This window comes from Brienomyrus brachyistius, chromosome 7 (assembly GCF_023856365.1).
Source record: "Brienomyrus brachyistius isolate T26 chromosome 7, BBRACH_0.4, whole genome shotgun sequence".
NCBI classification, from domain to species: Eukaryota; Metazoa; Chordata; class Actinopteri; order Osteoglossiformes; family Mormyridae; genus Brienomyrus; species Brienomyrus brachyistius.
In genome coordinates, this window is record NC_064539.1 from 23,439,442 (window position 1) to 23,462,579 (window position 23,138).

A 23,138-nucleotide genomic window follows, 5' to 3' on the forward strand; every position below is an offset into this window, starting at 1 on the left:
AGCCTACAGTGTGGCGTTTTTGCTTTTAATTTCTAAAGAAATAGCACACTACGACCCCAGGGAGCGTGACCGCACTCTTACAATAGTAATATCATTTGAAGTGATAGTACCATACAAAGTGAACAAAATGCGCAAGGCTGTGTGTGACAATATAGGGACAATATAGGCACTTAAATGAGGAAGAACTAGTGAACTTCTTACAGGAAGCCGCTGCTCTACATCCAAGTTTCAAGCACAGCATGTCTAATGATTTGTGGCAAAGGCTTACAAGTAAACGTCTCATAAGGCCCAGCTGCAGTGAAGGAGAAGGTTGTAGAATAAGCCAGTGAAGCCCCTCTACTCACAAATTCCAGGCACCCCAAGTGCGCCCAGCAGATCCCATGGAGTATAAGGAGCTTCCTTTTCGATGATGATGATGATGATGATGATCAAATTTCAAAGGCTGAAGCACCTTTGTCCATAGAAAGAAGGCCAGCAAGGAAACAGCTTTGTACAAAGTCGAACCACGACCGAGGACATATCCATCCATCCATCCATCCATCCATCCATCCATCCATCCATCCATCCATCCAGCCTCTGTACTGCTTGTCCTATTGAAGGTCACGGAGGGTTGTGAGCCTATCCTGGAGGCTATGGGTGAAATGTAATGAACCAGGACGGGGCACCAACCCATCACAAGGCACACACATACCTATGGGCAATTTGGTAAACGTGGGGGGAAACCGGAGTGCCCAGAGGAAACCCCATGATCAAACAGGGAGAACATGCAAACTCCACACACAGGGAGCCATGGTGGAGATTCGAACTCAAGAGGACCCTTTTGGAAAAGTAATGCGGACAAAACCCCATTATTGAGAAGGTTGTGCAACATTTATCTGCGTTCAAGCCACATCAGTTGCATCTGAAAGAATTTTTGTCATGCAGCTGGTGGTACAGTCACTGCCACCAGATCCTGTCTGAGCTCAGAACAAACTGGCAGATTAGTTTTTTTTTAAAGTAGAACTTTAATTATAATAAGTATGTCAGTAATGTGCTAATGCAATTGTAAATTTGTGATAACAAGTGACATTTCTGAATTAAAACACTGAAGAAGACAGACATTTAGTATTCTGTTATTGCAAATTTGGTAGTATGGTATTTATGAAAATTTCCAAATGAAACATTAATTATTACAGACGCCTTTTGTATGTCTTGCAAAGCGGTTTGTGTTGCTGTATTGTATCGTGATACGATTAGTCTCGCCTAAATTTAGCAGATTAGCACCAAATCAAACACCCCTTAGGTTCTATGACTTTAACCCCCTGAAGTTCCCTATTAAACTCATGCCGTTATTCCCAGACCTGCAGAGCTTGAGTTGCCTCGGGGGCAGGCGGAGGGTGCGGGTGCCCTCAGGGCTACACGCCTTGATCTTGATCTCAGTGTTTTAGTGTTTGGTGATGCCTAAATGGCTCTGAGTCACTCTGACATCACTGCTGCACTTCTCTCTGGGTGGGGGTGGGGTGGGGGTGGGGGGTCCTGCTGGTCTATGAAAAGCCCTTTATGCAGTGGTCTCCATCTTTTCCCCAACAGTGCTGCAATAACAATTCATTTGCAGGGAAGCGGAGATAAACCCCTATTAATGTGAAGGCTGCATTCTGCCGTGCATCCATGTTTCCTGTCAGTCTTCGGTTAAGAAACGTGAGTTGAATGTACTAAATACGGCCCTTTAACCCTTGTCAGAAGGCATCCCTATCTAACATTCATTCAACATCCAACTACTTATCCCGTACAGGCTCGCTGGAGTCTATTCCAAGCAGCACAGGGCAACAGCACTGTAATACGTTGCAGAAGATTATTGCATAATATATATTTAATCTAATTCCGGAGGTGCCATTTTTTTTCCATGAGACACTGCTGGTAGCGATTGGTAGTTGACTATGGCTGCTAGGTCTGAGTGACAATCAGAGGAATAGGGTGAAAAGCTTTAGAGTGCTTGGCCTTCTTGTATGGCGCGTGTTTTTGGCAGGGGCGAGTCTGCAGTGAGCCAGATCACTAAAGCAGCATAGAGTGTTTTCCCCACCATACTGGGGCTGGTGAGAGCTGGGCTTTGTTTGCAGTGAGGGACACTGAGAGACACGCACATGCGGACATGCAAAACAGCTGAGCGATAAACAAGCGGGGTGGAGAGAGCCAACCGTGTCGGGGCTGTGCCAAGGTCAGGGGGCGTGGCCTGCATGAGTGACAGACGGGGGTGGGCTACCTCGCAGCGGAGACTTCATGGCGGCCTCCACCATGCCCACCAGCAGCTGCAGGCTCTTGGGGTCCTGGGCCAGGCCGGAGGCGAAGGCAGCCAGGGCGTCGGCATGACGACCCAGGTACTGAAGGGCGACACCCTGTCGGAAGTATGCCTGCGGGGAGGGAGAGTGTGGAGTAGGAGAATGGAGGAAGAGGGGAGGAAGAGTGAGAGGAGGAGGAGAGGGGAGGAGGAGGGAGGAGAAGATCGCTCAGTCGAAGCTGTCAGCACGGCCGTCTGCTCTTCTTACAGACAATGCTCATTTTTTACAGACAAAAGCGGCGCTGTACAAAAAAAAACAAGAGTTTATTCCCAGCTGCTGAAGTATTCTTAAAGGGGCCAGCTGGACCAGTAAATGGGCAGACAGGAGTAGAGAAGCAGAGAGCCGGAGAGGCTGACACATGTCCAGCGGGGGATGGGGGGGACCAGCGGCTGAAGGTCAGGTACATATAAACCGAAAAGGAGTGGAAAGAACCCTGGATGTTACTAAGCACACGGAGAGGAGCACGTTTTCTCTCACTGTTCTTTCACATTTATCATTGTGGCATTTCTCTAACGAGCATCTATTTGTTTTTCAATCCCGTCAGTTGGTGGGGGTTTGGCTGCAAGTTCCCGCCGCCCGATCCTGATTCTTACAGGCTTTATTTATCACGGATCTGCCAGGATCTGCCGGGATCTCTCCTGACCCACTGGCATTATCTCTACCTCCTCGGTCCCAGCGGCTCACGCCAGCCTCCCCACCCGTCCAGGCAATGATAACTCCCTGCCCCCCCCCCCGGTTGACACCCCTAATCTCTGGCGGTGAGGTGGGGGCTTCCGCTGCTAATGACAGGCACCTAATTCGCAATTAACACAGGCAGAAAGGGGATGCTTTTCATTAGGCCCTCGGGGGGGGGGGGGGGCCCAACTCGTGCCAGCAACGGGGGCCAGGGATTACAGAAAATGAGACGTGACACGGGACGCACGGCGCCTAATAATTAATTTCATTTTGTAGGCCCCCCACATGCGATTATAGCAGGCTGGGATTAAACGCAGTGCGTTAACCTTCGCTCAGAAATGGGGGCAGGCTAGCTAATAACTGTCTCTCCCGTATGGGGGGGGGGGAGGTGTCCAGAGCACGGGGCTGGATGTCAAGCAGATTCCATGACAAAGAAAGAAAGACAGAAATGCAGACAGACAGACAGGCAATCAGAGAGAGACAGACAGACAGCTCAGTGAGGGAGCCACTCACCTACACCACCCAACAAAACAAGAGAAAAACACACGTATCTGTTAATTCATATTTAAATCATATCTATTCTCTGATTCTCCAGCCACTCTGCACATGTGTGTGTGTGCCTGTCTGTGTGTGTGTGTGTGTGTGTGTGTGTGTGTGGAGACACAACGGTTCAGGTTCCGCCGTCAGAAAGCGAGTGGAGCAGGAACGTTTAACGAGAAGAAGAAGATGCTCATTAAAAACAAAGGCAGCAGGAAACGGCTCCAGGAATCAAAGAGCAAGACGCATCAGACACAACTGCTCTGCTCCATTCTGCGCCACTCTGCTCCACGACGGCGCTCCCCCCACACCACTTCGCTCGCGTGTCTCCGGCCAGCAAATGTGCTGATTCCACAGAAGCAACTCTCGCTCTGTTGGGTGCAGGCTTTCACCCCAAGGTGTGTGTGTGTGCGTGTGTGAGTGTGTGTGTGCCTGTGTGTGTGTGTGTGTGTGGGTGAGAAACAGAGCGAGGCGGAGAGTAAGCCTCAGACAGAGAGCAGGGGGGTGTTACTCGGATAAAAGCTTTTCTTCCCGCTCTCCAGATGGTGAATATTTCATGACGACTCATTTGAAGTAGTCGTTAATATTCTAATGAATATACTTCTCACTCCTGAGCAGGGAAATGTGCACGTTACACTTATAATCAGAGCTGTCGGCACTCTCGTGTGTAGCCTCACACAGGCGCTAATGTGCAGAGTCTCGTACGAGTGCGTCAGCAGAGACGCAGAGAAACAAACAGGAAGGGCAGGCATCGATTAAAACGGAAAAAAACAAACGTCAATTGGATACAAAGATTTAGGATTATGGCTATCCCAGTGGTGACGAAGGGGCACGCTCAGGCCATCCCAGTGGTGACGAAGGGCACGCTCAGGCCATCCCAGTGGTGACGAAGGGGCACGCTCAGGCCATCCCAGTGGTGACGAAGGGCACGCTCAAGCCATCCCAGTGGTGACGAAGGGGCACGCTCAAGCCATCCCAGTGGTGACGAAGGGGCACGCTCAGGCCATCCCAGTGGTGACGAAGGGGCACGCTCAGGCCATCCCAGTGGTGACGAAGGGCACGCTCAGGCCATCCCAGTGGTGAGGAAGGGGCACGCTCAGGCCATCCCAGTGGTGACGAAGGGGCACGCTCAGGCTATCCCAGTGGTGACGAAGGGGCACGCTCAAGCCATCCCAGTGGTGACGAAGGGGCACGCTCAGGCCATCCCAGTGGTGACGAAGGGCACGCTCAAGCCATCCCAGTGGTGACGAAGGGGCACGCTCAGGCCATCCCAGTGGTGACGAAGGGGCACGCTCAAGCCATCCCAGTGGTGACGAAGGGCACGCTCAAGCCATCCCAGTGGTGACGAAGGGGCACGCTCAGGCCATCCCAGTGGTGACGAAGGGGCACGCTCAGGCCATCCCAGTGGTGACGAAGGGGCACGCTCAGGCCATCCCAGTGGTGACGAAGGGGCACGCTCAGGCCATCCCAGTGGTGACGAAGGGGCACGCTCAGGCCATCCCAGTGGTGACGAAGGTGCACGCTCAGGCCATCCCAGTGGTGACGAAGGTGCACGCTCAGGCCATCCCAGTGGTGACGAAGGTGCACGCTCAGGCCATCCCAGTGGTGACGAAGGTGCACGCTCAGGCCATCCCAGTGGTGACGAAGGTGCACGCTCAGGCCATCCCAGTGGTGACGAAGGGGCACGCTCAGGCCATCCCAGTGGTGAGGAAGGGGCACGCTCAGGCCATCCCAGTGGTGACGAAGGTGCACGCTCAGGCCATCCCAGTGGTGACGAAGGTGCACGCTCAGGCCATCCCAGTGGTGACGAAGGGGCACGCTCAGGCCATCCCAGTGGTGACGAAGGGCACGCTCAGGCCATCCCAGTGGTGACGAAGGGGCACGCTCAAGCCATCCCAGTGGTGACGAAGGGCACGCTCAAGCCATCCCAGTGGTGACGAAGGGGCACGCTCAGGCCATCCCAGTGGTGACGAAGGGGCACGCTCAGGCCATCCCAGTGGTGACGAAGGGCACGCTCAGGCCATCCCAGTGGTGACGAAGGGGCACGCTCAGGCCATCCCAGTGGTGACGAAGGTGCACGCTCAGGCCATCCCAGTGGTGGCGAAGGGGCACTCTCAGGCCATCCCAGTGGTGACGAAGGGGCACGCTCAGGCCATCCCAGTGGTGAGGAAGGGGCACGCTCAGGCCATCCCAGTGGTGACGAAGGTGCACGCTCAGGCCATCCCAGTGGTGGCGAAGGGGCACTCTCAGGCCATCCCAGTGGTGACGAAGGGGCACGCTCAGGCCATCCCAGTGGTGACGAAGGTGCACGCTCAGGCCATCCCAGTGGTGACGAAGGTGCACGCTCAGGCCATCCCAGTGGTGACGAAGGGGCACGCTCAGGCCATCCCAGTGGTGAGGAAGGGGCACGCTCAGGCCATCCCAGTGGTGACGAAGGGCACGCTCAAGCCATCCCAGTGGTGACGAAGGGGCACGCCCAGGCCATCCCAGTGGTGACGAAGGTGCACGCTCAGGCCATCCCAATGGTGACGAAGGGGCACGCTCAGGCCATCCCAGTGGTGACGAAGGGGCACGCTCAGGCCATCCCAGTGGTGACGAAGGTGCACGCTCAGGCCATCCCAGTGGTGACGAAGGGGCACGCTCAGGCCATCCCAGTGGTGACGAAGGGGCACGCTCAGGCCATCCCAGTGGTGACGAAGGGGCACGCTCAGGCCATCCCAGTGGTGACGAAGGTGCACGCTCAGGCCATCCCAATGGTGACGAAGGGGCACGCTCAGGCCATCCCAGTGGTGACGAAGGGGCACGCTCAGGCCATCCCAGTGGTGACGAAGGGGCACGCTCAGGCCATCCCAGTGGTGACGAAGGTGCACGCTCAGGCCATCCCAATGGTGACGAAGGGGCACGCTCAGGCCATCCCAGTGGTGACGAAGGGGCACGCTCAGGCCATCCCAGTGGTGACGAAGGGGCACGCTCAGGCCATCCCAGTGGTGACGAAGGGGCACGCTCAGGCCATCCCAGTGGTGACGAAGGGGCACGCTCAGGCCATCCCAGTGGTGACGAAGGTGCACGCTCAGGCCATCCCAGTGGTGACGAAGGTGCACGCTCAGGCCATCCCAGTGGTGACGAAGGGCACGCTCAGGCCATCCCAGTGGTGACGAAGGGGCACGCTCAGGCCATCCCAGTGGTGACGAAGGTGCACGCTCAGGCCATCCCAGTGGTGACGAAGGGCATGCTCAGGCCATCCCAGTGGTGACGAAGGTGCACGCTCAGGCCATCCCAGTGGTGACGAAGGGCACGCTCAGGCCATCCCAGTGGTGAGGAAGGGGCACGCTCAGGCCATCCCAGTGGTGACGAAGGGGCACGCTCAGGCCATCCCAGTGGTGACGAAGGGGCACGCTCAGGCCATCCCAGTGGTGAGGAAGGTGCACGTTCAGGCCATCCCAGTGGTGACGAAGGTGCACGCTCAGGCCATCCCAGTGGTGAGGAAGGGGCACGTTCAGGCCATCCCAGTGGTGAGGAAGGGGCACGCTCAGGCCATCCCAGTGGTGACGAAGGGGCACGCTCAGGCCATCCCAGTGGTGACGAAGGGGCACGCTCAGGCCATCCCAGTGGTGAGGAAGGGGCACGTTCAGGCCATCCCAGTGGTGACGAAGGGGCACGCTCAGGCCATCCCAGTGGTGAGGAAGGGGCACGCTCAGGCCATCCCAGTGGTGACGAAGGGGCACGTTCAGGCCATCCCAGTGGTGACGAAGGGGCACGTTCAGGCCATCCCAGTGGTGACGAAGGGGCACGCTCAGGCCATCCCAGTGGTGAGGAAGGGGCACGCTCAGGCCATCCCAGTGGTGACGAAGGGGCACGCTCAGGCCATCCCAGTGGTGACGAAGGGGCACGCTCAGGCCATCCCAGTGGTGACGAAGGGGCACGCTCAGGCCATCCCAGTGGTGACGAAGGTGCACGCTCAGGCCATCCCAGTGGTGAGGAAGGGGCACGTTCAGGCCATCCCAGTGGTGACGAAGGGGCACGCTCAGGCCATCCCAGTGGTGAGGAAGGGGCACGCTCAGGCCATCCCAGTGGTGAGGAAGGGGCACGTTCAGGCCATCCCAGTGGTGACGAAGGGGCACGCTCAGGCCATCCCAGTGGTGAGGAAGGGGCACGCTCAGGCCATCCCAGTGGTGACGAAGGGGCACGCTCAGGCCATCCCAGTGGTGAGGAAGGGGCACGCTCAGGCCATCCCAGTGGTGACGAAGGGGCACGTTCAGGCCATCCCAGTGGTGACGAAGGGGCACGTTCAGGCCATCCCAGTGGTGACGAAGGGGCACGCTCAGGCCATCCCAGTGGTGACGAAGGGGCACGTTCAGGCCATCCCAGTGGTGACGAAGGGGCACGTTCAGGCCATCCCAGTGGTGACGAAGGGGCACGCTCAGGCCATCCCAGTGGTGAGGAAGGGGCACGCTCAGGCCATCCCAGTGGTGAGGAAGGGGCACGTTCAGGCCATCCCAGTGGTGACGAAGGGGCACGCTCAGGCCATCCCAGTGGTGAGGAAGGGGCACGCTCAGGCCATCCCAGTGGTGAGGAAGGGGCACGTTCAGGCCATCCCAGTGGTGACGAAGGGGCACGTTCAGGCCATCCCAGTGGTGACGAAGGGGCACGCTCAGGCCATCCCAGTGGTGACGAAGGGGCACGCTCAGGCCATCCCAGTGGTGACGAAGGGGCACGCTCAGGCCATCCCAGTGGTGAGGAAGGGGCACGTTCAGGCCATCCCAGTGGTGAGGAAGGGGCACGCTCAGGCCATCCCAGTGGTGACGAAGGGGCACGTTCAGGCCATCCCAGTGGTGACGAAGGGGCACGTTCAGGCCATCCCAGTGGTGACGAAGGGGCACGCTCAGGCCATCCCAGTGGTGACGAAGGGGCACGCTCAGGCCATCCCAGTGGTGACGAAGGGGCACGCTCAGGCCATCCCAGTGGTGACGAAGGGGCACGCTCAGGCCATCCCAGTGGTGACGAAGGGCACGCTCAGGCCATCCCAGTGGTGACGAAGGGCACGCTCAGGCCATCCCAGTGGTGACGAAGGGCACGCTCAGGCCATCCCAGTGGTGACGAAGGGGCACGCTCAGGCCATCCCAGTGGTGAGGAAGGGGCACGTTCAGGCCATCCCAGTGGTGACGAAGGGGCACGCTCAGGCCATCCCAGTGGTGAGGAAGGGGCACGTTCAGGCCATCCCAGTGGTGACGAAGGGGCACGCTCAGGCCATCCCAGTGGTGAGGAAGGGGCACGTTCAGGCCATCCCAGTGGTGACGAAGGGGCACGTTCAGGCCATCCCAGTGGTGACGAAGGGGCACGTTCAGGCCATCCCAGTGGTGACGAAGGTGCACGCTCAGGCCATCCCAGTGGTGAGGAAGGGGCACGTTCAGGCCATCCCAGTGGTGACGAAGGGGCACGCTCAGGCCATCCCAGTGGTGAGGAAGGGGCACGTTCAGGCCATCCCAGTGGTGACGAAGGGGCACGTTCAGGCCATCCCAGTGGTGACGAAGGGGCACGCTCAGGCCATCCCAGTGGTGAGGAAGGGGCACGCTCAGGCCATCCCAGTGGTGATGAAGGGGCACGCTCAGGCCATCCCAGTGGTGACGAAGGGGCACGCTCAGGCCATCCCAGTGGTGATGAAGGGGCACGCTCAGGGAAATCTCAACCATCACTGCTTCTGGAACTGGGATCTAACCCTGACCGGCCCCTGTAACTACCAGAAAAGTGGCCCTTTAGCGGCCCTTGTTCAGCAGCTGTGCCACACCCCCCTCGCACCACAAAGGACTCCCATCCTCCAACACGAGGGCCCAAATGCATCCTAGCCAAAGACAATGTAGCGTGCCTGGAGGTGGGGGGATGGGGGCATTTGCCGCACATCCCGGCTGCAGGGGAAGATGGCTGGCCCAGTTCTCCTCTTCCCGTTAATTGGATGTGTGCCCGGAACAAGAGCAGGAGCGAGATGTTTGACGGTAAGATCTCTTGGCGCTGCGTGTCCGTCCCTCAAGAAACGACAAGCTCAGCTGCAGCACCACGTCGCGTTGCCTGGATACACGCGTTCGCTGTAACGCGCGAGGTGAAGAGGTGGCCCAGGTTTTTGCTGATTAGCGGCGTGCTAACGGTGGCGATTTTCGTGCTCCTGCCATGTGATGACGGCAGGTACGGGAAGGCATGTCGTGTCCCATGAGCTGTTTCCAACCTCCCTCCTCCATCAACCAGCCCTGGATCACCTGCAGCTCCTAGGTCAGTCTTTGCAGATTTCAGAATCACTTCACAAGGCAAAGGAAGGTGTCTCACCCAACAGACCATGGTTCTGCCTCCAGGAACCATGGCTCTGATCGGTGAGGGCCCGAAACTTCAGGTTCAGGTTCCTACAGAGAACCACGACAAACATGTATGTGGTTGAACACAGTAGTGGGTCATTTACTGAGAGCCCATGTTTGGTATTCAGGTCCAGATTCAGGGTGTGCCACATCAAAGTTCACCTACCACCCTATATACCAAGTATGTCTACTGGGGGTGTGGTGGTCGACATTTTCTCCAACAAGGTCACCTGCCTATCACTTCTACCCACATTCACATTCAGCATCTGCTGCTGGGTTTTTTTCCCCATAATGCCGAGCTTCCACCTGTGCAAGCAACATGCCAATCAGACGACAGGTGAGCTTCTGACCAGCGTATAGCCCCCCTCCCCCCAGCTGAAAAGGCCATCATGGCAGTGAATAGGTACCGGGAAGGTTGCAGAGTGTAGAGAGGGGGCTTTCTGAGGGGGAAACAACGGCAGCGGCACATGAAGAAACGTGGGAAAGGTCACACTGGAAGACTGGATCAACGAGGCGGCCTCTATTCACACTCTGGCAAAGGGCCGTCCAGCAGAGTCCTGAGCCTCAGCCAGGCCCGGAGCCGCGGTCTGTTTACCTGCAGGTCTGATTCAACCCTTGGGTCCAGTCACCCTGATTAGGTCAGATAAGGAAGGCATCCCTAATGGCCCCCGTTTTGTGAATGGGGTCTATCCAGGCACGCGCAGGGGTCTCACCTCTTCACTGCCCCACCAGGGCCGATCCAGAAGGGGCATTGCAAAGTCAGAGAAACTGTCTGCCGGGAGTGAAGTCATGAGGTGACATCACGTGAATGCTAAGTGGATGAACCTGCACAGGCAGGCGTTTTTCCGAGCGCGTAACTTCAGCACCCGCAGATCCGTCATCGGGGCCGACTTTCACCGTGGCGACAGGGGTTAAGCACCTGGTGGGAGGGGGACCCCCAGCTGATGCGTGTGGAGACCAGGGGAGCAGCCAGCGCCTGGTTAGGCCTGTGCTCCAGGTCTCTGGTGAAGATGGAGCCCCCACCTGACTCCCCACCGTGGGTGTCACATGGCCGCCCATGTGGGCCAGCCGAGCAGCTCAGGGGAGATATAAGCGAGTGGTGGTCATTACAGGAATCCGCTGAAGCCAGCCGTCTCTTACTCAGCAGGCTGAGCGCGGCAAAAGAGGGGATAAGCCGGAACCGGACCGTAAATGGCCACCTTTCCCTGACGCCGGCAAAAACCGAGCAATCTTAAAGTGGGGGGAGGGGAGGGGGTGTTAAAAGGCAGATTAAGTCACTCCTAAAATCGGTGATCACATGACTTGCTTCTGAACGTGCTTAAGTTGGATAGCCAGGTCACCAAAGGCCCAGCTAAGAGAAGGGGGGGTGAAAAGAGGGTATTATGAGGCAGAATTTGGGGGAGGAGAGGGGCAGGGATAAAATATTGGGTTTGTCATTCTCCGCCCCAGTGTACTGCCAAAGCCTGCCGGATCTCCCCAGCGATATCCCAGGGTGGGGCTCTCTGTAATTCACAACACATGCATAGGCCACAGTGCCACACTGCCGGCTACCATTTATGCTAAATTAGCTAATGGGCCTCCTCTCTGAAGACGGCACTCGGAGCCTTACCAAGCTGATGTCAGCTATGTCAGGCCAAATAAAGAACATTCCGGGGATCGAGATATATGAGGCAGCCGTGCAAAGTAATTAAGGTGGTGGGGAGGGGTATTATAAGTCACAGAGACACAAACCTACTTACAGCTGTTTGTGGCAATCTGATTAGACCACTGCGGTGGCCACCTCCCTTGGGGCAAAACGACATTTCCTTTGTATTTCTTGGTCTGAAGGTTTTATTGGGAAGCTAAATCCACGAGAGACATAGAGCCACATCAATCCAGGCCCAGCTTTTGACCAGCCAGCCTGAATAAGAGCCCGGAACTCAAAGTGGCAGTAGCAGACATCTGACTGGTTGGTCTTGCCTCCTCTAGTCGCTCGGACCCACCTCCTCTACAATCTGGTTATCTCTCTGAACCAATCATGTTTCATTCTGCCCTCAGAACATTTTTGCTTAAGTAGAATTCCCTTGTGCAACCAGGTTAGGGATGAGTCACCTTCTTGCCAAAATAAGCTTTCAAGGGCTATGCTTTCCATTGTGGGGCAGGTGTAATTCTGTCAGCCCCAAGGTGCCATCCCTCTTTTCATGGCTGACAGGTTTTTTTGCCCACCTGGAGGCAGATTAAGGCATTAAAATCTGAACACTGATCTTAACTGAAGGCCCCACTGCCCATAACCCTAAGCCACGAAGGCAATCTAGCGGCTAACTCAGCTAATTTCCATGAATATTAATCTGAGCCGCCATGGAAAAGCTAATCGAACACCATTAATCTATTTACGGTTGCGTCTGCCTTATTTTTCCACCAGGGCACCAGATCACGTTCTGTCGCCAGCTGGAAGCCGGTCATGTGACCCAGAGCAGCCAGTTGCCTGGGATGTGCGCCTGGCTCTGGCTGCTGGCTCTTGGGCATACATCCAGCCGTAGGCCCACTCTGCATCACAGCTGTGCTGCCACAAAGTTAATAATCCAGGGAAAACAGTATTCCAAACACAAGGAACGATGCCAAACCTATTTACAGACTGGCCTCGCTGCTCACTCTTGCTCCCACATAAAATCACAGCATTCCCCCAACTTTCACAGTGTTGCCCTTCAGCCCAACTATAGACAATTACCAAAGTCCCACCCCCTTTTACGGTCCAGTAGCCAATTGGGTCATTTGCTATTCACCAGGGGCGGGCTGAGAAACAAAGGCACCTCCCACATTAACCTTGAATGATGGCGATATTCACCAATGGACAGTGGTGACTTACACAGACCGGTGCCTGGCAGTTACTGTCCAAGCAATGAGAAGACGGGTATGAGTGGATGGATGGTCACACGTACAGCCATGTTCCCTTAATTAAAAGCAATTCATCAATGCCCCACCAAAAAGGCAGGGGGCCAAGTTTACTTACAATATTGCACTTGGCAACAAATCAAATCTGTGTCCCCTTCCAGCTGTTAAGCCACGCTCTCCAGATGTGCGGCATTAGGTATTTTACTGCCCAAGATGGTTATGGTTTGATTTCGGAAATCAGTCTCGAGAAAATATAGCAGGGTCTCAGGTGTCAAATTAATGGAGCACGCCCCCTCCGTCAGGCATGAACAGCGATAATTACTCCCCCAGGTAGCACGCCGCTTGGCGAGATGGTGCGGAAGGTCCCCTGCCGTCAGAGTATGATGTGCGCCTCCCAAGCCGGTCTGGCTGTAGCGGTCAGATGGTTTGCATTCTCTTAGCTCTCACCCCCGGCTATAGAAAGTGCAACACACAGAACAGAATGTTTCCGGATGGAGATGGCGGCTGAGAGGACGCTGTCGTGTTAGAGCACTCTCCAGACGGGGGCATCAGGATGCCCAGCAGGTACCAAGCCGGGTGTGGAAGTGGGAGGAGCTTCAGCTGCGTGGATAATCACAGGAACCCACTTAAACCACAAGCACCATTTCACTTAGTGAAACCTGCCTTGCAGGCACCCAATGGGACTAATTTTCAGCCCGAGAGTTTTATGCCCAAGACCAGCCACAGTTCAAGTCTGATTATCCCAATAAATTTAATACTGACATTTCAAGAAGAAAATAAATAATAAATAGCATATCGAACTGCGAAAGCAGTCTGACTTTCTCAGCCCCGCTTGGTTTCTTCCTAACACCCATCGCTTGAGAAACACTCACGTGGGTGCCGTGTTTTTTCATGGTTCTCTATGCAGAGCAACCGTGGCCCGTTGTGCGTGCGTGTGTTTGTGTGTGCGTGTGTGTGTGCGTGTGTTTGTGCGTGTGTTTGTGCGTGTGTTTGTGTGTGCGTGCGTGTGTTTGTGTGTTTGTGCGTGTGTTTGTGTGTGCGTGCGTGCGTTTGTGTGCGTGTGTGTGTGCATGTGCACATGAGAGAACTCGCTGGTTCCAAAATCATTTTCTTTCCGATCGGCTCAATTTTAAAGTTGTCAAATTATTTTGCTTTTGACCAGCACAACCGGCCCACTGGCCCACTGGGAATTCTCCTGAGCCTCCCGATTGGCTGATCCGGACCTGCTTCCGTCCATAAATTCTCCCATATAACCTTCTACTAGGTAGCCCTCGAAAATAACTATGAGATTCCTGGGGGGGGGGAGGGACGGTGGGGGAGTATGAAGACCTATAATTTGAGGACGATAGGACATTATGACTTAAAAGGGTTGAGTGAAGATATTGGTGAAAGCTTGCCAGACAGCATACCTCTCCAACCACCAACCCCAGCACAGACCTCCAGGAGAGTCCCCAAAGCGGGCTCTGGGATAATTATAATATTCCTTGTTATTATAGGTGATGAGGGGAAAAATGCACACCTTTGAATGGTTTATTTATTTAAAGGAGGAGCAAGAGAAGCTGTCTGTAGGATGCTGATGAGAGGATGTGGAGGGTGCCATTACTACGGCAACAAGAGTCTGCCTCATCATGTTGCCTGGGATACGATCATCATGGGTATAGTGGCGAGAGAAATCACTGCGATCAAATGTGATTACGGGATTATATGTCAGGAATCGGCAGTCACAGAAGCTTGACTCCTGTGCTAAAACGTGTACATTAAGCATCCTGAGATAAAATCAATTAAGTTAATAAATCTGGCAATATTAGTGGGCTCCTTCTGTGCTAAGCGGAGTCTTCTGATTTTGATTGATAATTTATGATTTTTTTTTACAAAAAAATTGCTGCAGACTGCACAATTTCAGGTACCCACAATCCCCCCCCCCCCCCAGGGACAAAAATGGAACCTCCCTGGTGTCCCTCCTCTCAGGTGTGTGACTGGGTTGGTCCATCTCACAGTCGGTAGTCATGCTCATTATTTTATTTCTCTTTGTCTGATGTGAGATGCACCCCTCCAATTCTCTCATGTCATGGGGGTGGAGAAGAAAAGGGGGAGGGAGAGCTATGAGGCTGTTAAAGTTTCAAAAACTGCTTCCATTTGCATTTTGCTACCCTTGTGGTGCTGGTGACCCCCAGAGACCAGAGAAAGGATAACATGGACTGCAAGCAGAGCCACGAAATGCTGAATATGGTTTGTGTGTGTGTGTGTTAGTCTGCAGAAAACACCCCCCCGAGCATGCTACAATCCTGACTGCTGTGTGATCTTATTAGCACAGAGTTAATTGAGTGACAGAACATCCACTTGACACAGACAGCGCTGACTGGGACTAACAGTCCCGTGCAAAAAAAAAAGAAAAAAAAAAGCGTAAAAATGGCCCCTTCATGCCTGGCAATTCCACCAAGATCCCGAAAGGAAAAATGAGAGCGAAGATGAGCTCCAGAACGCATAATCCACAGTCACAGGGGACGGTGGGTACCTCCGACTCACAGAGCAGGGAGACGTCCTTGGGAGAGATCCAGGCGGCCGCGAGGAGCCGGCTGGGCTGAATAGGGCAGCAGACAATGGAACCGAAAATACAGTGGACCATGCGGCAGACGACAGGGCTCTGAAATCCATATCAGTCTGCCTGACCATCCCCAGCAGTTTACTACGGCACCTGGGCTCCTTGGACAAGCTCTATACCGCCCCCTGTGGGGATTCCGCTGCAGCTGCAGCCTCTATGGTGATTTCACCAGTGGCATGTGTGACAGTTCGAGAATGCCTCTGGTCAGCTCCGAGAGGTCCAGTGCTGCTGCCAGCTCATTATGAGCTCCAAAACATGGTGGGGTGGGAGGTAGGAGGTAGGGGAAGATGGGGAGGGGGGGTTGGCCAGGACAAACAAAAGGCCAGATCCTCTTTTCTCAACTCAGCAGCTGAAAGAGAGTTCCTTTGTGCGGTATGTCTTTGAGCTACGGATAGGAGTGACCCGCCTCCCGACCCCCCAACAGCAGAGAAGGGGGAGTACTGAAGAGCAGTCAGCTGCTAATTGGGAGCAGAAGTGGGGGCTGTTTCAATAAGGGGTGAAGTTGTGAAGATGAGCATAGACTGAGCTCCCCCCCCCAGCAAAGTGTTTTCTCATCTCAGTGAGTCTGTTTAGTGTCTCACTGAGTCGCTCTGTTTCCACTTGTGACCCCCCCTCCCCCCCCCCGCCAGCCTCTTTTGACCTGTAATCTAAACGACAGGATGTGCAAGTTGTAGCCAAATAGTCAAGCAAAAAAAATTAAAAATAAAAAAGAGGTTGGAGACATGGATATGGTAGCGGAGGAGGACACCTGTAGGGTCCACCTGCCAAGCATAGCTGCCTTAGACAGTGCCTGTTCGGGCACCCTAATATATGAAATTAGTAAGTAACAGCAACTCACTCCCTGCTTTCCATAACGGAGCAAGGCCTGAGCGTGTAGGTGGCCAGAGAGGACACCACGACTTCCATGGTTCAAACGTGTTCCTGGCTGCAATGTCAGACAGCCGGGAACATGCGGGAGGGGTGTTACGAGGACCCAAAAGCGTGGCGATGTGGTGCAGTGCGGGTCTCGGGCAGAGCTGACAGCAAGCGGGGACACAGTGACATACATACCTTTCACCAGCCAAAAGGATTCACTGACGCCTCCCACGCACATTGGGGGGGAGGGGGGGTGTCTGTCTGTACAGGGCTCAGATACGCTCAACAGTCCCCACACCCATAACCATATGTCGCTGCTGTTGGAGGCGGGGCCAAAAGAACACGGCATGCAAGTGACAGGGAGGTCACCCGGCGGTCACCAGGGCGACGCAGCGAGCGAGCAGCAGGCTGCCGCACCTCCGCCATATTTACACCCCGGTACTACGTCTGGCACAATCCTCTGGGAGCTGGGAAGAACCGTCATATCACAGCGCTGCAGAAAATACCATCCCACACAGGCAAAGTTTAATTTACCGCGCAGACGAAAACTGACACGACAGCGGGGTTATATCCAAACGCAGAGCAGAAGAGACAAACTCACCGCGTTTCCAAAACCAACAACAATTCTGCACAGGATTAGGTGCCAAATGTGCTTTTTATTGCCTCAGAAAACTAAATTTAATTATCTTCTGAGATGACAAGACCTCTAGTGGGATGGGGATGATTTAACCCCCCCACCCCCCGGGACTGCAGCCGTCACGTAAAGGCAGGGCTCTCTGACCTCTGACCCCTGAGCTCAACAAAATAAAAGGTGCCCGCATAATTGGCCCATTCAGGTCACATGATAGGGGAGGAGAGAGCAGGCAAAGATGGGAAAATCCATGGATGGACAAACAAGAAGGCATATGGAAAATAGGTATGCAAACAGATATGTTACAGAGAGGCATGTGGACAGACATCTCATTATATTTTGGTAGCAGACACTTTTATCTAATGCAACGTACATCTGAGAAGGCAGAGTCAGTCAGTCCCTGGAGTACAGGCACAACACCCTCAGCCGCTGGGCAACAGTAAGAGAGAGAGAGAGAGAGAGAGAGAGAGAGAGAGAGAGAGAGAGAGACAGGCAGGCACGTGGACGGAGACACCGTGACCAGAGACAGGCAGGCACGTGGACAGAGACACCGTGACCAGAGACAGGCAGGCACGTGGACAGAGACACCATGAAGAGTCAATCAATCGGAGCCACCATCCTGGATTGGACAGGACCGGAGCAGAGGCACAGGCTTCCCCCAGACAGACGTACCACACTGCATCAGCGGGAGGGACAGGATGCTGTCGAGATAATGACCTCTGACGGCCTGACGTGGCAGAGCGGCCCAGGAACAGTCAGACGGGTCACGGGACGGCCCTCCCTCGTTACTGTCTGTCAGACGGCACTCGCTGTGCACCATGCAGACGTGACCAGGAGTCCCACACACACTCGTCTGGCACCCCAGCCCCCCTCCCCCCAAACATTCACACTCGCCCTGCACCCCAGTCCCCCACACTCGCCCTGCACCCAGCTCCGAGTCAACGAGTAATTCACTGTCTGACGAGGACAAGCCGCCACTATCTATCCCATCCTGCACATGGAAACACTGTTTTTCATCCAGAGGAACAGGAGTCAATAGGTGCCCCTGCCACACACACACACACACACACACACACACACACACAGAACCAGCCCCCCCTGGTTTAAGCATGACATAAAGATGGGAGGGCTGCCCGTCAGCCTTCTCCACCCTCACATGTACTTGCTGGGTTGAAAATGAGTTTCAGACTCAGAAGCGAGTAGCCAAAGTAATCCTTGAGGACGGCCTTTGAGTTCGTCCTGATTTAGGCCCTGGATGCCTCTCGCTCTGCCCCTCAGGATGTGGGGGTTCCAGTATTTCAGGTCATCAAACGGCTGGGAGGGAGAGAAGGCAGGCGCCCCCCCCCCCATCTGACTCCAGGAGGACTGCTCATTAAGGCAGCCTAGACCACGCTATGACACATAAAAGTGAGTTTTGAACATCCAACCAGTCCGGCCCCCTCCAGTCTGAACTGGGTAATTAAAGCCACGTACAGAAGTCTGACTCCCACCTACACAGGTGCAAAGCAGGAGGCACCTGAGTCTCCAGGGATAGGGTGACTCCCCAGGAACCGGGGCATGAGGGCGGCCACTGGGGATCTGCATTGGAGGGGGGGGGGGGCAGTTAAGGCTGAGGCTCCCTCCATCTGGACAGCTCGAGATGTCCGCAGATGATGAGCATTCCGTGATCCTAGGTCACTTACCACCTGCAGCATGTCTGTGGCCTGATGTGACAGCTGCAGGAGGTGCGAACCAAGCCCCAACCGAGGGGCCCAGAGAAGGTCACTGACCGATGGGCGTCTGGGGCTCGTCCCAGGGCCAGCGTGACCCTGTCAGCTCATCATCCAGCTTCAGCCAGCTGTGCGAACAGAGACTAAGCACCTGCAGCAGCCTGCAAGCCTCACGGCTGGCAAAAGGCCCCTCTGCAGGTCCCGAGTTACCCCATGGCTCCACATTTAAAGCCCGAGTTAAAATAAACACCCGGAAGAGTGTGTCGGATGAGATGGAAGTGGGAAGTGCTTTAGGACAAAGGAAAGAAGTCCGGATGTATAATTCCTCCGTTTTTAACAAAGTGCAGAAATGAGACATCAAAGTGAGGTTTCTGACAAGGCAGAGAAACAGACGACTCGTCCTCTAAGTGCGAGGACCCCGGTAGGATACTGCAGGGAGCTTCAGAGGCGGACTGACGCTCATCTGACTCTGGGATGCTGTCCGCCAGCCGTATGACATCGCCATGGAACCTGACGGCTGACAATGTCTGGGTGGACAGTGACAGCTGGCTTGATCATCCAAACCCTCCACCCAGAGCAGCCTCCACAGGGCATCCTCCTCCGCTACCATGTCCATGTCTCCACCCTCTTCCGTTTCTCTTCTCTCTCGCTTTCTACCTTCATCATGGCTGACGGCCAAGACAAAGGCCTGGGTTTGACAGGGGTTTGTTCCCCCCCCACCACTCGCTGTGCTCTGCAGGACTGCCCCCAAACACACACACAGTCTCCGTCTCTCTTACTTACACACACAGACACACACACAGACCCATACTCATATCTTTGTAGGGACTCTCCATTCATTTCTATGGGGATAACCCTAAAGCCAAGAATGACAACCTTAACCCCAACTCATCCCTAACCTTAACCTTAAGTAACATAAAAAATGGTCCCCATAATGTCAGAATAACAGGTTTTTATCTCAATACACACACACACAGACACACACATAATCTGGCAGCAAAAATGTACACGTTTTTTTAACACTTGCCGTAACATTACAAAATGTCACTTGCTTGATGATTTCCAAACCATTGCTGGTCAAACCGAAGAGAGGATGGGAGGGGGTGTAAACTCAGATAAAAGAACAACATGCAAGAAGGTAATGGGGGGGGGGGGGGGGGTAGGTTCCTTTCAATTAGTCGCGCCGTCCTTGCCCATGGCATGCTCCATCGGTCTGCTCATGCAGGCGGCGGCGGGGGGGGGGGGGGGGGCACAGTGCCGAATCAGCATTCTGCGGCTGATTCAGAGTGGTGGGGGCCAGCGGCCTAATGTCTGTGCTCCGCTCCCTGGCTGGGATATCAGGGCCTCAACCTCCAGGGGAACCCCCCCCCCCACCCTTTGTCTAATCCTTAAAAAGTCCTCTGCTCCAGATGCCTGCCCCCACCCCCAAATCCCCCAGAATAACAAGTACGGGGCTGTGGACAGCGGTGCAGAGCTCAAAGTCCTGCATCGTATCCCGGAAGGTCGCGGGGAGTCGCCCTGGCGGAGTGGGTCCCGCTACTCGAGGGGGGCTGACAGGACGGTGGGCTCAGCTAGCCGCGGGAAAGTGGCGTAAACGAGGAGCAGCGAGGAGCAGCGAGGAACAGCGAGGAGCAGCGAGGAGCAGCGAGGAGCAGCGAGGAACGCGCAGGAACCGCAGCGGAAGCATTACCTCTGTGTTAGCATCTTATATGACGCTTTTATTCAAAAACCCATTAATACACACGGATAGTTTACCAAGGAAATTTCTCCATCAAAGGTACAGCAGCATGACCCCCTCAGGCCTTTGGGGGCTATAAACCGACGTGTTTAAGCACCACGTCATCTGCTTGCCACATCAGCCCTGCAGGTGCTACACTCACTGGAGAGGGGGGAGGGGTTGGGGGGGGGGGTCATCTCCCAGCGCACAAGGCAGATCTGATGCAATTAACCGGGGCTAGGAGCAGGCAGGCGGCACAAGAGCGAGAGCCAATTACATCGTGATTAGCAGACGCTCAGGCTGCCGCGCACCTGAGGGCCGAAACGGGTTCGGGTTCACACCCGACACCACACTGAGCCCCCACCCGCTTCATAGATGTCGACGTGCCCCTCGCCAGGGACATGATAGCACAGGGCCCTGGAGCTTAATCGGCAATCAAAGTGTTGCACGTTTTACGAATCCCTGTCCACACGCCACACATGCAACCGCTTTCCAGATCGGCTCCTGGCCACGTTGCTGGAATACCGCTGAATTTGCCGCACTTCCGTGCAGAGATAATGGTGCTGGCAAGTCGGCCCATGCGTACTGCCCCCCCCATGCCGCTGATGGGTCACCCCATGTGTACAGCCCCTCCCTACCACGCCACTGTTTAATCAGGGGACTCAAAACCAGCCTCAGAGGACAGAATCACCCCCCACAGCTTTGTGAACACCCACCCTCCGGGACCGAGACTGGGGCTGATCAGTCAGTCGGGCCCCCAGCCGCACCTCTCTCCCCCTCCTGTATGGGGCGCTCACGATGGTGTCCTCACTGACCCTGAACCTGGTCTTCCCCCCCCCAGCGCTGAATCCTGTTAACACCTCCATTCCTGCAGGCTGTCACTGAGGGAATCTATATTGAAATATGCAGACGATGGATAAAATCGCTTAATGTTCTGTGTGATGGGGGCTGCGAGAGCGACGGGCCAGGCAGGACCCCCAGTGCCCAGGTGAGCCTGTTTCCTGGGGAAAATAGAGAGAGCCAGACCCCACCTCGGCCTGCTATCCAGCATGCACCCCCAGTCCCCCGCTGATAAAAGGGCCAATTTAATTGAAAATTCGCTTCTACATCCAAAATTGCTCGCGATGCCATGACATGGGTTGGGGGGGGGGGGGGGCTGCTTATTTCTTGCTTTCCACTTAAGAAAGAAAGAAAGCGAACAGATGGAGAGGAACGAATAACGATGGGTACACGGGGGTGAGGGGGGGGCAGGGAAGGCAAACTCAGCACTTTTTCCAGCCTCATCTTGTTCCTGCATCCTGATGAGTGTGTGTGTGTGTGTGTGTGTGTGTGTGTGTGTGTGTGTGTGTGTGTGTGGCTGTAAGCAGAGTGTTAATATTCTCCTAAATCAGCTCGCCTGGCATATTTTCATCTTTCCTTGCCCCCCCCCCCCCCCCCCCCCAACTGGTGGGGACCTGTGGGCCTAGTTACCCTTTGCTTGCAAACTATCGATCACAACACAGTATTCCTCAGGCTTAATCCCACCCCCCCCACACACACACACACACAAGAAAAAGAAAAACATACAGAAGAAAAAAGGAGACCTAAGTAGGATCATTACCAGAGGATTTCGGGGGAGGGGGTGTGGGTGGGCTCATTTAATAGATTTTCTTTTTTATCTTTTAAATCAAACAACTTTCTTTTCGGTGACATCTGTCCCCTAAACTGGTCCAATATCCTCCTGAGCAAAGGCACAGTTTGCAGCCGGGAGGAGACCAAAAACCGCACACAGCGAGTAAGTGTCGCATGAGGACAGACGCGGCATGACGACGGATGAAACGGAATAGGATATGGGCGCTGGCGGTTTGTGGCGAGACGCGGCTCTGGCTGGCACTCGGCGGACGTGAGAGGAGCAGCGGGACACCGGTGGCTGACCGCTACCCGCAAATGGGCCACCTCACCTCCGCGGACGATGGCTTGGCCTGTAATTTGAAAAACCTAATTTTCCCACCCTCTCATGGAACATTATAGTCACCGTGACAAGAGCACAATATTTTAAATAGCCGTCTTAATTAATCTCAAAGCGGAGAATCCTTGCGGTGGCCCACAGACACGCAGCAGGAAAGTCGCAGAGGGCCAGCCAAGGGTGACGATAAAACCAGGACGATCATTACAAGGACACTTCGCATTGATAAGCATTAAGTCCGGGTTCTGCAGCGGACTCCATACTGAGTAAATCATCCCGCGGTTCTCCTGACGTGAAGGTCCTTCAGGCTGGTCAAGATCAGGTGTGAGATCAGGCGCGGAGATAAGAACAGCAAGAGGTAGGAGGGACAATCACCTTGTGGGCTAGACCTACGGGAGGTCATGTGACCCCCAAGGGGCCAATCGCTCGCCGCTCATTACCATGAACACGACTTCAGATTCCTACATTTATCATTAGCCAAAAATGACAAAATCCCAAACAGACGTGATGAAAAGTGCTGAGCGGCAGAACAGAACATTCGGGCACTGGTGTGGAGTACCCTCTCCTTCCATAATGAGGGTGAAGAGACACCTTCACACACAAGATTAAACCCTAATTGGCAGGATATGAGCGTGATATCCGAATTTACTGCGTCTGATATCTGAATGAACCGTCTGCTCAGACAGTCCTGGGTGATTTGGGGGAGGGGGTGGGGTCAAGCCCACAGAAGGATCGAGTCCACAGTAATGCCAAAATAATGACTTTCATAATGGAGAAATATGTCCAGACAAAATGCAAACCCTTTATATGGTTTTTTTAATTTATTCATTTTGATCTGGAACGTATTGTCTACTGAGCTGACCAGACATATTCCGCAGGGACCCTGGGAGCTGTCTGATAAAGACAGTAAGCCCACCCCTCCCCCCTGAACCTCCAGTAA

At 54.8% G+C, this 23,138-nt stretch overlaps 1 protein-coding gene across 4 annotated transcripts in view; it reads right to left on the minus strand.

The window, feature by feature from the left end:
• The window catches only part of ttc28 (tetratricopeptide repeat domain 28), a 117,808-nt gene that overhangs the window by 44,356 nt on the left and 50,314 nt on the right, over window positions 1-23,138 (minus strand). For all 4 annotated transcript variants that reach the window (XM_049020765.1, XM_049020764.1, XM_049020767.1 and 1 more), the window contains one exon: window positions 2,240-2,387. In XM_049020765.1, coding sequence (XP_048876722.1) covers window positions 2,240-2,387 — 148 coding nt within the window. The remainder of the gene's footprint in view (window positions 1-2,239; window positions 2,388-23,138) is intronic.